Source organism: Amblyomma mixtum, chromosome 4 (genome assembly GCF_055824585.1).
Source record: "Amblyomma mixtum isolate Tamu chromosome 4, ASM5582458v1, whole genome shotgun sequence".
Lineage (NCBI taxonomy): Eukaryota > Metazoa > Arthropoda > Arachnida > Ixodida > Ixodidae > Amblyomma > Amblyomma mixtum.
In genome coordinates this window covers 157015214-157027355 of record NC_143015.1, presented here as the reverse complement: position 1 = coordinate 157027355, position 12142 = coordinate 157015214, and the positions used below count along the sequence as shown (strand labels likewise).

At 46.8% G+C, this 12142-nt stretch overlaps 1 protein-coding gene across 1 annotated transcript in view; it reads left to right on the top strand.

Moving 5' to 3' along the window:
* LOC149348917 (nucleoprotein TPR-like) overlaps positions 1–12142 on the top strand; it is a 115226-nt gene that overhangs the window by 31842 nt on the left and 71242 nt on the right. Inside the window, exons 11-13 of the mRNA XM_089541028.1 lie at positions 3793–3941; positions 7465–7566; positions 10547–10718. Coding sequence (XP_089397154.1) covers positions 3793–3941; positions 7465–7566; positions 10547–10718 — 423 coding nt within the window. The remainder of the gene's footprint in view (positions 1–3792; positions 3942–7464; positions 7567–10546; positions 10719–12142) is intronic.

Here is a 12142-nt window from a genome sequence, read left to right as displayed (position 1 = left end):
GCACTGAAAGGGTCTGGTGCTGTGAAACATGGTTCTGTGTTAATATCCCTCGCATCAGAGAGCTTTGCTATCTTCATCCATTCAGTCTCAGCATAAGGTTCACTCACTGCTTCTTTTTGTTCATTAGGAAGGAAAAACTCTACTCTGACAAGTTCTTTGAGCCGTAACTAGTACTAATGTGCACTAAGCACAGGGTGTATACAACAGCAGTTGGAGTGCGTGTTAAAGGGGCTGCGAAACACTGCTTGGGGGGGATACAGGCTATACTTCAGGTGGGTTCTTTATGTCACACAGATGCTGACTTAAAAAGAATTACAGCAATCGATGCACAGGAACGGGAGTTATTCAGTGGAGAAATGTCAAAATACAAGCAAACAAAATGCTGCCCTCAAGTCGATTTTTTGCGGGGCTTCCTGCTCCTATTTCGCTCTCCCAATGATGGCACCTGGCGCAACCAATCAAAACAGCCTGCCAGAGCACGTCGCGGAAGTTTGTACTCCATGGTTGCCTGCTCCCTGTAACTCGTTCTTGCTGAGACTGGCAGCGTCGTTTCCATGCCAGAGCGCCCCTGGTGGTGTATTTTTATTTTACTTGCTTTGCAGGGCTTTTATCTAAGATAAACAACTTGGTTTTTGTTGATCTAATATAAAACGCAGACAGGTGACAAAATGTGTCTATTTATTCACACAATTTGCAGTATATTTACTGTTTGTCCGATCATCAAGCTCGCGCCAGGTGATGTCATATCCGCTGCTAAAAACCCGCCACTGTGTGGCGACACCATCAGAGCCATGAAGTTGTTTTTGGGAGGACATTAAAATATTAAAAACGGAATGTATGCGGTATTACCGACGCTAATAGCATCAACTGAATAGCAATAACTGACTGTATGCAATGAACAGGCAAAACAGTTAACTAAGATTGTGTTTCTGGGCCCCTTTAAAAGCAGTGCACGACGTTAACCTCGTTTATCCATTCCCCAAGTAGTGAAGGAGACGAGTTTCGATGTTGCAAAATTTCGGTTTTACGATGTAAATTGCGAACTTTGCCTTCTTTGTTATATCAAGTTTCAACTGTACTTTCTTTCACATTTTCTTCAGAGGATGATTGTGCGCTGCAAGTTTTTTTTACTATGGTTTTGCTTTGCATTTGCATGTTTTGCTGTGGTATACCGTATTTACTCGAATCTAGGCCGGCCACGATTCTAAGCCGAGACCCGAAAGTTGAAGGCCACAGAAAAAAAAAAAAACTTACCTCGATTGTAGGCCGGCCGAAAAAACAACTGCCTACAACACTGTTTATACCTCATTAACACAATTGTTTTTATGACGTGACACGACTGTTCTTACGTCGCCGCGCACGTGAAAGTGCGTGGCGCGAAACGACTGCACCATGTGTCTGCGCATAGGCGACTTGATGTAGAGAGAGGAACTCGAGTGAGACACAGCGGGAAGCATCGCGCCTGCATGCTCTGCCGAAGCGCGATTGGTGGCCCCGAGAGGGACCGTTGAAAAAAAAAAGGTGCCAAAGCAGCTTTGAGAGAATGGGAGGAGGAGAGGCGGCGTTGGGCGAAGAGACGTATGCTACGCCAGCCCGGGATCAGCCCCCGCTCATTCGTCATCATCATCGCTGACTTCTTTATCGCTGGCCTCCTCGAACAGTGCACTATCTTCACTGCCATCAAGTGCATTAGAGATGCAGCACTTGCGGAATGAGCGCGCAACCAAGCTTTCTGGGATGTCATCCCAGGCTGCAGCTATCCAAGTGGCTACAACTCCCAGCGAGGCGCGCTTTATTCGGCCTGTTGGTGTAAGCTCGCGCCGCTCTTCACTCAGCCAGTCCACGTAGTACTTGCGCAGCCGATCCTTGAAAGGCTTATTGAGGCACACATCAAGAGGCTGCAGCTGGCCTGTCATGCCGCCGGGTATGATGGCGACGTCGGTACCGGCTTCGGAAAGCGCAGCTTTTACGCCGTCAGTGAGATGTCCACGGTAAGAGTCCAGGACGAGGAGGGAACGTTTGGCCAAGAGGGCCCCTGGACGCCGCTGCCAAACCATTCTGATCCACTCCTCAACCATATCGCTCGCCATCCATCCATTTTCGTTGGCGCGGACGATCACATTTCTTGGAAACACTTCCCGAGCTGGAAGAGTCTTCCTCTTAAAAATTATATACGCCGGCAGCTTGTGGCCATCCGCCGTGCAGGCCAGCATTACAGTCATGCGCTGCTTCTCGTATCCGGCCGAGCGCACTTTCACTTCCTTGGCACCTTTTTCGTTCACGGTGCACGCCACTGGCATGTCAAACCATACCGGCGTCTGGTCAGCGTTTCCCATTTGTCCTACGGCGTAGCCGTGCTCCATCCTCTTCCTTATTACGAATCGCTGAAATGAGATCAGCTTCTCTTCGAAGTCGCCCGGCAGCTTCTGACAAATGGACGTGCGACGTCGGAGGCTGAAGCCAAAGCGCTTCATGAACTTCTGCAACCAGCCCCGGCTGGCTTTGAACAGTTCCCGGGGGACGCCTCGCTCTCTCGCCAGCTCTCTTGCTTTGGCTTGCAGCACTTCCGTGGTCACTGGAAGTGCCGCTGACCTCTGCGTCTTCACAAACTCGGCCAGAGCTACCTCCACTTCTGGATGGCGGCCTTTCTTGGGGCCCGTGAAAGCCGTTCTCGTTGCCGAGCAAGCAAAAATTTCGTTACGCTGCCCCCTCCAACGGCGAACATTCTTCTCATCCACGCCGAAGTCCCGCCCGGCTTGAAGATTTGACGACTGCTCTGCAGCGAGGATAACTTTCCGCTTGAAGGCGGCACTATAATGGCACCGCCTGTTTGGTGCCATGGTGTTGGTCACGAAAACTTCACTGCTGCGAATGTCTTCACGCCACCGCACGAGAACAGAAGAAGGCCAAAATGGCAGCCAGTGCTCATGTGTGCTTTGATCAGTATCGGCTACGGAGAGCAACGGCTACGGATAGCAACGGCTACAGTGCTGTCTTTCGTTGGCGTTTTGTGGGGGCGCCACCTGCGTGCTACATTTATTCGTATTTTACGAATACGAAACCTCGAAACGAAATCCTCGAATCTAAGCCGACATAAGAGTTCTACATCTCGTTTTTTTGAAAAAACTATCGGCCTAGATTCGAATAAATACGGTAGTACCATATAAACGTGTGTAGGGGCCAAATTTTTTTTTTTTTTTTTCATATTCGAGAGTCAATTTTTTGGGGTGGGGCCCATGTACGCAATGTGTGGCAAAAATTTCTTTTAAGCAGCAACGCATGACTCGGGGAATGAGTGCCATTTATTCTATGTTCAGTCGTCACTCGCGGAGTTTTCTGACTCCGAGCTTGTGCCACATACTCACCCCACGATCCGCACTTCCATCGCGTAGCAGATCAGCTCTTCTTTCATTTCGGGAAACTTGTATGGCTTGCCTCGAAACGCACGGTTTTTGCAGCTCGTGTTCGTCAACGCATCCTTTTGGTTGTGCCATCGTCGGACGCACTTCTCGTCCACTTTGAATTTCCTGCCCGCCGTTGCTCACTGCCGAAGCTGATTGCGGAGATCACAGCGCGTGCATTTCGAAGGAAATTCCCGCGTGGGTTGTGGGAAGTTTGGGTGGGGCTCTTGCATGGATCTTTTTTTTTTTTTTTTTTTAAGATTTCCTTCTGGAAAATGGGGTGTGGCCCGTCATGGGTGTTGTTGGCCTTACACGCGTTTATATGGTAGTAACCCCAGACTGTGGAGACTAAAATGAGGAGACACAAAAGACGATGCCGTTGACTTTGCAGGTGTGCCAGCTGACGCAAGAGGTGGAGGATGCACGTGCAGGTCGAGCGCTGACATCGTCACAAGAGGAGGAGATCACCTCGACTGATGACGGGTCTTCGCCTCCACTCACGGCCTCTGAGGTCATTTCACAGCACCTTGTGACGTTCAGGTGGGCTGCTAACTGGGGCCATGCTCCCTAACCCCATTTTGTATCGCAACTATGTGAGAGTGGCTGGTTGTGATCCGGCAAGATGAGTTGTTGGGAAAGTTGGTTCATTGTAGCCTAAAGATGGGTTGCGCAAGGGGGACAGCCTCATGAAAGAAGGTGGGGCAACCGCAATGATTGGTTGTGATTGGTGGCTGAGTGAGATCGATCAGCGATGGAAACAAGGAGGAGGAAGTGCAAGACATTGAAAATCATTTTTTTTTTAAAACTCCGCGTGTGCTGCAGAATTCATCTTTAACTATTTGAAGCAAGAACTCAGGTCGGTTGGTAAGAACTTGATTCGATCTGCTTCAGTGGACAAGATGAGGGGAAAGGGGGTTGGGCAGGACTGTGATATTCACTCTGGCCACTCTAGATAACCAGGCATTGTTGGGCTGTGGCGACTTTCAAGGCCCAGCCCACGATGCAAAGCTGTAGCGTCGGTTGTGAGCAGCACAGAGCAACCCCCCATCGCTCTTGGGATTCTAAGAATACCTTTGAAAGGGAGGTTTCGGCGAAATTATTACTTTGAGTCACTGAGGTGGCTCAATGCTTATGGCGTTCGGTTGCTGTCTCGTAAGACATTCCACGCACCTCTTTGTCGGTCGTGTTGCTTGTTGAGATGCTGCACTGTTGTGTGGGGCACTATTTAGCACAGTTAAGATTGCAATGTGAAAAAAAGACTTTGAGACCACTCCGGTGACTCGCGTTGGAGCCATGCAAAACCAAAGCATCCACATGCTATTTCGAAGTTCGTGGCTATAATGACGTCTGAGTGTATTTTTTGCGCGTTTAAGTACATCATCAACCAAATTTTTTCCATGGCAGGGTATTATCACACTTTATCTGTCACAACCACACTTTCACACATTCATCTTCAGAGAATGATTTAATCATGCGAGCAAAATTGTGGACACTTTTTTGCTGACACGACAGAGCCATATAATGCTCTCACATTAATACAGCTCGGTAGAAGACTTGAATGTTTACAGAGCAAGATTAGAACACTGAAAATTTTGGTACTTTACTTTCCTTGGTATTTTTCATGGTTTTTGAGGCTGAGTTAACGAGGTTTTGCTGTTCTCACGACGTCTTATGCTGGTCATTATGCTCTTCCTCGGTAAATGTCTTAACTAGAGGAGGAACGTCGGCTCTGTAGATTCTGGTTGATCAGATATGCAGAGGGATTTTCTCTTTTGGTAGAAAAAAAAAATGAAGTCTGTGGCAGTGCTTATTCTGAATGTGTACACATGCCTGTGGGTTATCCGGACTTCCGTAAAGCATGGTTGACCAGTCTGGCTCTTCGTTCACTCCAGCAGGCTGCCACCTGCTCCGTTGCCGAGCCATGTCTTGTTGTCTTGTCATACTTCAGTGATAGTAAGCATAGAGTTTCTTACTATTACCTAGAGGGAAAGCTGGCAGCCCGTCTATGGGAGTTTGCATGGCGACCCCTCGAGACCGTTTCAGCCACCATGGGCGCTCAAAGCATCATGGGGCGGTGAGCTACTTGTTGCGGAACTGCAACTTTTGGCCAAAAAATAATAGAAAAATAAAGCTGTTTGATAACTGCAAACGTCATAGCATTCAATATCTTGTCTAATGATTGCAACAAACGAGCAGAAAAGCATTTAAGTGCAAAGTTTGCCCAAAATAAGAGACGACTCGCTGTCCTATTGGCCAAGTAATGAACACTATAAAAACTAATATTTCGTAATTAACAAACGCACTTTTAAAAGTAAAGATGTTTTCAAAAAAGATGTTGTTGCTTAAACATTATAAGAGGTTTTTTAATGGCATTTCGGAAAAGTGAAACCTTTTATTGGCGTCGTGTGTCGTCGCGTTTTCACTACTATGGTTTTTGCACACTGCGTTCGCGCGAAAGTCGTCTGTGCACACACGAACAGCGTTTCAGTAGTGCCACTCCGTGTTCCCGAAAAACTACGACTGTTCCGCAACAAGTAGCTCACCGCCCCATGATGCTTTGAGCGTCCATGGTGGCTGAAGTGCAGCGCCGCCAGCTTTCCCTCTAGGTACTAGTAAGAAACTCTATGATAGTAAGGGCTGATAGCTCTTTTTTTTTGTTATGAAAGCAACACCACTGGAGCCCAGCTTGGCTCGTCGTGTATGCTCAAGGCAGTGCGGCTACCAAATAATCTTGTGTCGTTGCCTAGCAACCGCTTTAGCTGCGCTCCAACAGATGGCGCCTAACCCGGGTTACTACCTGAATTGCACGAGTTATACGGGTAAGCTCGGGTAAGTTCGGACGAGCGTCGTGCCATCTGCGCGAGAGGTTGCTCGGGAAGAGCAACACGGATTTTGCAATCCTTGCCGGTGGCTGGGATAGGAACAGCCACCTGCCGGTGCAGTGGCGCATCGCTTAACCGCTGCACTGGTAGTGGTATGTGAGGACTCCCCGCCACCTATGAATCTCAAGCAGGAATCACCAATTCAGCATACATGGGCATTAACCCACTAAAGATATCATGCCACACCCCTAAGGCCCCCTCCAATTGAAGAATGAACACCTGCTTTCGCAGGTCCACTCGGTTTAACCCTTTCGCTGTCGGGTGTTTCTGCCCGTGACGCACCCCCAGTGTCGCACGCTTCTGGGATGATGGTCCCGCTGTTTCAACATCAGAATCTGACGATGGGGAACTCGCCTCTTCCTCGGATGAGACGCTGTCTGAGTCCGAATCCGAGCTCGGCTCGTATTCAGAATCGGAAGAGCCACCGCTCCAATGCGCAGAGGAAGGTCCCGCGCGGTCAGCCATATCCGAAAGTAACCGCGCGCAGCGGGGGTGTGCTTTCAGTGGCCCGCAAAACGGAGAGAAATGGGACGCTGTGTAATAAAGATGAGAGAGAGAGAGGGAAAAAGGCTAAAACAAAGTTAGAGGAGCTTTACGTTTGCTGCTGCCAGCCGCAAGCGAGGGTGCGACGAGAGAGCGAAAGCAGCGATCGAGTCATGTGTCGGTTTCTTTGACTCTTGGAGTGGCAACGGCGCGCGCCCTTGAACTTGAAGCGCCGTAGCTCACACGCCGACAGAAGAAAAATAAAAACCTGCAAAACAGCGGCAGATGGCAGAACCGGCAGAACAACCCTTGGACCCATAACCACGCGCGCGCGCGTCATGATCCGGCGAACGCGGAGCGACCGCGCCACTCCGCAAAGAGAGAGGGGTGGGATGGCAGTCGCTCCGTACTCTTCAATACACGTACCAAAACAGTAAGGGGTGAAAATACAAACTTGTAGAAAGATTCAACAGATGGCGCGGCTAGTCCAAGAGCGTCAGCTTTGCGCTCAAGCGCGAAATTTTGAACGCACGATAGAGAACGTACCGGTACGTCAGTGACACTGTGGGGGGGGGGGAAGCGCAAAAACGTACCGGTACGTCCGTGACAGCGAAAGGGTTAACTACGTTAAGCCCCTATCAGTTTTTTGCTCGCCGGGTGAAGTCTGGATCATTTCATTGTCCGGTGTCCGCCTGCAGGAACATCGAGGAGCTCCAGCAGAAGAATGCCAAGCTGCTGGCCGTGGTGCGGGAGCTGACTGAGAAGCGAGAGGAGGAAGAGAAGAAGCTGGCCGAGGAGAGGTGGGGGCTGCTACTGTCGTCTCTGCTGTAGGCTTGGCTTAGACTTGGGACCATTACTGAAGCTGCCTAGGAGCTTCTTTGTCTTTTCTTTTGGGTGTTTACATGCACATTACGCCAACGAGGTAATGGAAAAGAAAAAGCTGCTTGCAAAGCAGTAGAAGCATTCTAAATGTATTCATGCCGCTCTGTTTATGCTTGATGGGATTTAAACAGGCGCGCGGCCACAGCTTACTGCTCGTGGTGCATTCAGCGCGACTGGCTCTCGGGGAGTCGGCGATGTTCGGGTAGCACTCAGATTTTGAGGGTGTGGTCGCGGCTCACATGTTCATATCGTCCGTAGTGGCGCGGAGTTCATTTGGAGCGCATTTAAATTCTTCTCATTGTACTCGGTGCACGCCTGCCGGTAAATTACAGATTCGTACCATCCCGAAATTCTAATTGTCCCTAAATTTGTGTCGTCCTTAAATTCATATTGTCCCTAAACTTGCATCGTCTCTAAATTGTTTTTTTTTTTCCGAAATTTGCAGTCCCTGAATTCGCATCGTCCCGAAATTAGCATCATTCCGAAATTCGTACCATCGCAATTCTACTGTTCTACATCATGCAGCAGACCAAAAGGACAATGAGAGCAGCTGAGGTAGAGCGTAGTTTAGATCCTACAAGTAATTGCATTGTTAATGCCATCAATCATTTCATAAAGAGCACAGTAGAGGCCCGTGTACTGTGCGATGTCAGTGCACGTTAAGGAACCACAGGTGGTCGAAATTTCCGGAGCCCTCCACTACGGCGTCCCTCATAGCCTGAGTCGCTTTGGGACGTTAAACCCCATAAACCAAACCAAACCAAACCAAGAATCCCGATAAACTTGGTCGCTGTTTAAAAGCACTGTCAACCGTATTTTTTAAAAGCTGTTACACGAAAAACCTTTTCAATGTAGTGTCATTTAAAATACATCTAGTGACGATTATGAGAGAAGCCAACAGCCACAGAAACCAAAAAGCACAGGGGATTGTTTTTTTAATTAATTAATTTTCTTGTGGTGTTGATCAAGTAAGAATATTACTGAATATGTTAACGCTTAAAGATAATTGAATTGGAAAGCAGAAGAAAAAAACAACCACATGCCGCCGGTGGGATCCGAACCCACGACCTCCGAATTACGCGTCCGGTGCTCTACCTCTTAGCTACGGCGACGGCTGTCAAACCTTCTGCTTTCGGGGTATTTATGTTTACAAATAACCTAACCTTGAGAGTGTTCATCAGCGCCACCCTCGTTCGTAAGCGGCGGACATGGAACGTCCTGAGTTACCGCTGGTGTGATGTAGAACGCCATCGAATGGCGAGGGTGGAAGCTGTGTGAGAACCCTCTTATGCTTCCTATGGCGTCAAGGCTGCCAGAACCGAGGCCCTCGCTAAGCAATTAAGCAAACAATGGAAGGGGAATGAGGGGCTCGTTATAGATATGAGAGAGAAGCCAACAGCCACAGAAACCAAGAAGCACAGGGGATTTTTTTTTTTTAATTAATTAATTTTTTTGTGGTGTTGATCAAGTAAGAATATTACTGAATATGTTATCGCTTAAAGCTAATTGATTAGAAAAGCAGAAGAAAAAACAACCACACGCCGCCGACGATTGTAAGTCGAAACAAATTTGCAGATGTGGCACTTATGACAATTTACGGTGTCTTATATGTAGCGGACAGGATTTGTGAATAAACTGAGTGGCTCATAGAAAATAGAAATGTAAAATTTAGTCCACTTGTGCCGAACGCATTCAGCAGTGAACAGTCTGCACAGAGTAAAAGAATTTCATGACATGGCCGTCAATCAGTCAACAAGCAAACACTAGTAAAGCTTTGATTGAAGAACACCGGCTTTATGGGGCTTGCAGTCTTCACAGTGCTGCCACGCCACCTCTGGCAGCTGCGGCAGCTTTGGAATGCCCACCTTAGCTCTGCCAGTGCCTCGGTCAAGAACACGGCTCTGATCAGTTTGCAGCTCCGTGCCTTAAATACGGGGCGGGGCTCTACGGTGTGGGGTGTTTATTCCGTGTTGGTTTATGTGCGGGAAGAGAAACCGTGGGCGCCTTTTCTTTAAGGGGGGACACTGGTCTTGAAAAAAAAAAAAATTATTAATGAGGTCACAGTTATGAAATCTCCAGGGCATATGTATTTTTGTGTGCCGATTCTAATTATGTCATTTAATTTCATGTAAAACAATTCCTTGAGCACTTATGCACTTATTATGCTAGTATTTTGCGGAGATTTTTGAAGAAAATTTGCTGCGAGAAACTCGCTGAAATGTATGCCATTGGGTTCTCTTGACACCAAGGAATACAGTAAGGGTGAAATAGTCTTCCTGCCTATCATAGAACTTAAGTTATAGAGTTTTGAAGGTGTCGCTTCAGAAATGAGAAGGAAAATGTGTATTCCTGTTTCTAAAGTGGCAGCCTCAGTGCCCTATACCTCAAGTTCTATGATAGCGAGGATGATAATTCTACCCTTATTGTATTCCTTGGTGTCAAGAGAACCCAATGGCACACATTTCAGCGAGTTTCCCGCAGCAAATTTTCTTCAAAACTCTCCACAAAATACTAGCATAAAAAGTGCACAAGTGCACAAGGAATTGTTTTACATACAATTACATGACATATTTAGAATCAGCACACAAAAATACATATTCCCTGAAGATTTCATAACTGTGACATCATTAATAAAGATTTTTTTTTCAAGACCAGTGTCCCCCCTTAAGTGCAGCTGCGGCACAGTGAAGCCGAATGTTTTAATGGTCCTGTGTAAACTTCACACCTGCGTTTCGGTTTGGCCAAGCATTTCTTCGTCATTCATTGGTCTTGAATGCCAGTTCAGGCAGTCCAGTGGAGGCTCCGTTTGTGCAGTCTCACCTTGCTACTGTTGTGGGTGCTTCAGAAAGTCTCCTTTCCTTCTTCCTTCCTTCTTCTTTCCTTCCTTCTTTTCAACAGGAGCTGTGAGCTGCGCGAGAAGCTGGATGGCCTGCTGGCCCAGCTGCAGGAACTGGAGCAGGAGCGCAGCCGGCAGGCGGGGCTCGTGGCCTCCATCTCGCGGCAGCGCGACATGTACCGCGTCCTGCTCGTTTCCAGCGGCCGCAAGGACATCGACCTGCCAGCACCCATGGTGGGTGCTGCCGCCAGCCTCTCCTGCCACCAGAGGGCAGTAGACAATGTGTGGCAGGTTTTCCGAGAAGAATATGACGTTGATGTTGTTTGTCATGGTGCTTCACGGAAGCAGGCTTGCATAGGTGGTATAGTAAAACTCTAGTTTGGGTGAGTTGGTTCATGTTGAAAGAAAAAAAACTGGTAATGGTGCCCTTAGAATCATCGTCAACGTTTCTCGAGACGCACCAACAGAAGCGATTTTTCGTAAATTGAATATAATTCCTATCCCGCAGCAATATAAACAAACCTTATTAAGGGGGAATGAGGGTCTTGAAAACTTTTTTATTTTTCGACATAACTTGTTGAAACTTAGCACGCAGGTGTATCATAAAATACTGATCTCAAATATGCATTTAGATTTCAAATATCTCACCTGGAAGAAAATTTATTGCAAAATAACATTCAAATTAGGCAATTTCTTACGGGCCTTTATAGTAATTTATCAGCTAAAGAATGATTTTAAGAATAAGTAAACATTTGCAAAGGCCCAAGGCACATGCTAAAGCTTTCTTTTTTCCTTTAAACATGATATATGAGCAATTAGGCGAAGTGTGGGCTAATTACGTCATTTTTTCTTTCCAACTTCGCTGTTTATTTATGATCAACAAAATTAGTTTGTAGACATTCTGTTAGCTTTAGGATGTGCTTTGGGCCTTTGCAAATGTCTGCTTATTCTTTAAAAATGTTTATTTAACTGATAAATTACTAAAAAGGTGCGTAAGAAATGACCTAATTAGGATATTTTATTTTGCCATATATTTCCTTCCAGCTGAGATATTTGAAATCTAAATGCATATTCAAAATCAGCATTCAATGATACACCCAGGTGCTAAATTTCAGAAAGATATGTTAACAAATAAAAAAAAAGTTTTCAAGACCCTCATCCCCCCTTAAGGCGCTACAGGACTACAGCCATAAACACAGCTATCTTCTTCAAGGAACTCTACAGACTTAAACGCAAGTCTCACAATTACAGCACTCGTACAAAAAATCATTTCGTCATTCCACAAACCCGAACAAATTACGGACGGCAGAGCATTAGTTACACCTTGCCTCTTTTTCTAAACACAATTCAATAGTTATAGTGTGCAGATAACACTATTATTATTTTTATTACCTCACTGAAAGTGTGCATTTCTGTAAATATGTTTTCCACACTGCGTGTATGTTTTTTCTTCTTTGCCGCAATCGTATGTCACCTTTTCTACAGTCTTTAGTTAAACATTATGTGAAAGTGCCATTTCGCCCTGTTGTTTCTGTTAAAAATATATTTCAGTGCATAGTCAACTCTTACGCCGAAGTTACCAAGTTTTTGTACGGGGCGCAGCCCCTCGTCAAGCCTTTAATAGGCTTTTTGGCTGCGCCCATAGCATCCTTGTGATG